Source organism: Euprymna scolopes, chromosome 5 (assembly GCF_053919585.1).
Source record: "Euprymna scolopes isolate OS-2025 chromosome 5, ASM5391958v1, whole genome shotgun sequence".
Lineage (NCBI taxonomy): Eukaryota > Metazoa > Mollusca > Cephalopoda > Sepiida > Sepiolidae > Euprymna > Euprymna scolopes.
Genome location: NC_136486.1, coordinates 1,488,270 through 1,490,149, shown reverse-complemented (window position 1 = coordinate 1,490,149; position 1,880 = coordinate 1,488,270). Strand labels below are relative to the sequence as shown.

The window sequence follows — 1,880 nt, the reverse complement described above, 5'->3', positions numbered from 1 at the left end:
CTGTGGCTTCCACTTCTATTTGCCTCGCTGAATTTTTTTTCTTTTCTAACCTATTGGGGGGTTTCTTTTTCATGTTTAATTTAAAACATTTCTCTGCTATGTGCCCTTGTCTTTTACAGTAGTGACACATGGCATATCTAAAAGGACACTTGTTTCGTGTGTTGCTCCACAACGAGTACACTCTCCTTCCGACCTTTCATTCAATCTGGTCTCCTATTTTATTTTTTCGGTCTGCCTCCATGGTGGTGTGAAAATTTTGTTTACTTCTATTTTTTTTTTGTTTGAATATCTCGTAAATGTTTGGAGGCAGATTCGATGTTGACCGCTATTTTGAAAGCTTCGTTAAAAGTTATTGTGTCTTTCTCTGCCAGTAGTCTCCTCTGAATTTTGTCATCGTTTACTCCTACTACGAGTTTATCCCATAGCATTTCGTCCAAAAACGTTCCAAAACGACAATCTTCACACATGCTTCTTAATTCTGCCACATAATCTGTGATCGACTCGCCTGGTTGGCGGTTTCTTGTATAAAACTTTGTTCTCTGAACGATCACAGATGGCTTTGGGCTGAAATAATTTTGCATGAGTTTGACCAGTTCGTCAAATTCTTTATCTTTCGTTTTTTTTGGAGCTAATAAACTTGATATTTGTTTATATACCTTGCTACCAAAAACCGATAAAAGAATCGCTCTCCTCTTTTTCACGTGAGCTGTATTGTCGGGTATCTCGTTTGCTTCGAAAAAGTTCTCCAGACGTTCGATATATTGGTCCCATTGTTCACTTGTACTATCAAACAATTCCAAACGACCGAAAGTAGCCATAATTCGTTTTTTATTCGAATCCTCGTCGCCAATTTGTAATAAACTCACAAGATGAAAGGTAGATTTAAACTCGTTTTATTAGTCGTTGTTTACACGATGATACTACTGTAATGGCGTTTTTCACATCCGTCGTGAAACCCGGATGTTAGTTGGTTTCTTAGTTCAAGGGACACTACTCTGTCTGCACATGTTACATACAATACGGTATACCAGTTGCCCATTCATCAGGTTGTTTATTTCTGCTTTGGGGGAATTTCCTTTGAAGGCAGATGTCAAAGGTTCTGTTGCTGGAGTTTTCATTTTTTATTGTCATTCCGTTGACTACAGCAGGTAGTTTTGCTACGTCATCATAGTTAATGGGGCCGAGTATTCTGTGCCACGTGTGGATGTCATAGCATTGATGGCAGCTGTCTTCATCACTTCCATCCTCTACAGTCATTAGATAATATAATCTTTTGTGCACATATATTTTAAATTTGGTTCCAATTTTGTGCATTAGTTTGTCTTCATTTTCTTGGAAGCTTGGTTTTAAATATAGAAAATGTCAGTTCTTTGTTACTGTGGGTTACATAGATAGAAAAAGGGTCGAACTGGCTCGGTAATCCCTTTAATATCATTGCGATGATTAAGGCATCATCTACTGTTTGTCTAGCATTTCTGAGGGCTGTTAAAACGGTTTCTGTTCTTATAATGTAGTCCGTAATGCTTTCGTCAGTTTGCTTTTTAAGGGATGTCAGTTGAGTATATAAAGAAATAACTCTCGGTTTTCCTCTTCCTACGTAGTGTTCGCATAATATTTTTAGGACTCTTCTTCCATTATCGGCGGCTTCTCTCATTATCAGAAATAGGCTTTTATCATCCAAGAACTGTATAAGCTCCACATAGGCTTCTTCGTTTCTCTCATCATTGTGTCCGTCTCTAACGGGATTTATGCCTAAAATGGCGTCTTTCAGGCCAGACGTGCATAGATGGCCTTAGAACTTAATTTCCCAAATTTCATATTTGGTTTCGTCCCCGTCAAATACTAACCTGCTCCATCAGTTTCCATTATCATCCTAGGCC

At 38.3% G+C, this 1,880-nt stretch overlaps 1 protein-coding gene across 1 annotated transcript; it reads right to left on the bottom strand.

Moving 5' to 3' along the window:
• Window positions 1–266: 266 nt before the first annotated feature.
• LOC145277070 (uncharacterized) lies at window positions 267–818 on the bottom strand. Its single transcript, XM_080128735.1, has one exon. It carries the CDS (start codon window positions 816–818, stop codon window positions 267–269), a length of 552 nt encoding a protein of 183 aa, XP_079984861.1.
• Between the last annotated feature and the right edge of the window lie 1,062 nt (window positions 819–1,880).

Bases quoted from the DNA above. Each gene is read 5' to 3' on its own strand.
- LOC145277070 (XM_080128735.1), bottom strand. From the start codon at position 818: ATGGCTACTTTCGGTCGTTTGGAATTGTTTGATAGTACAAGTGAACAA.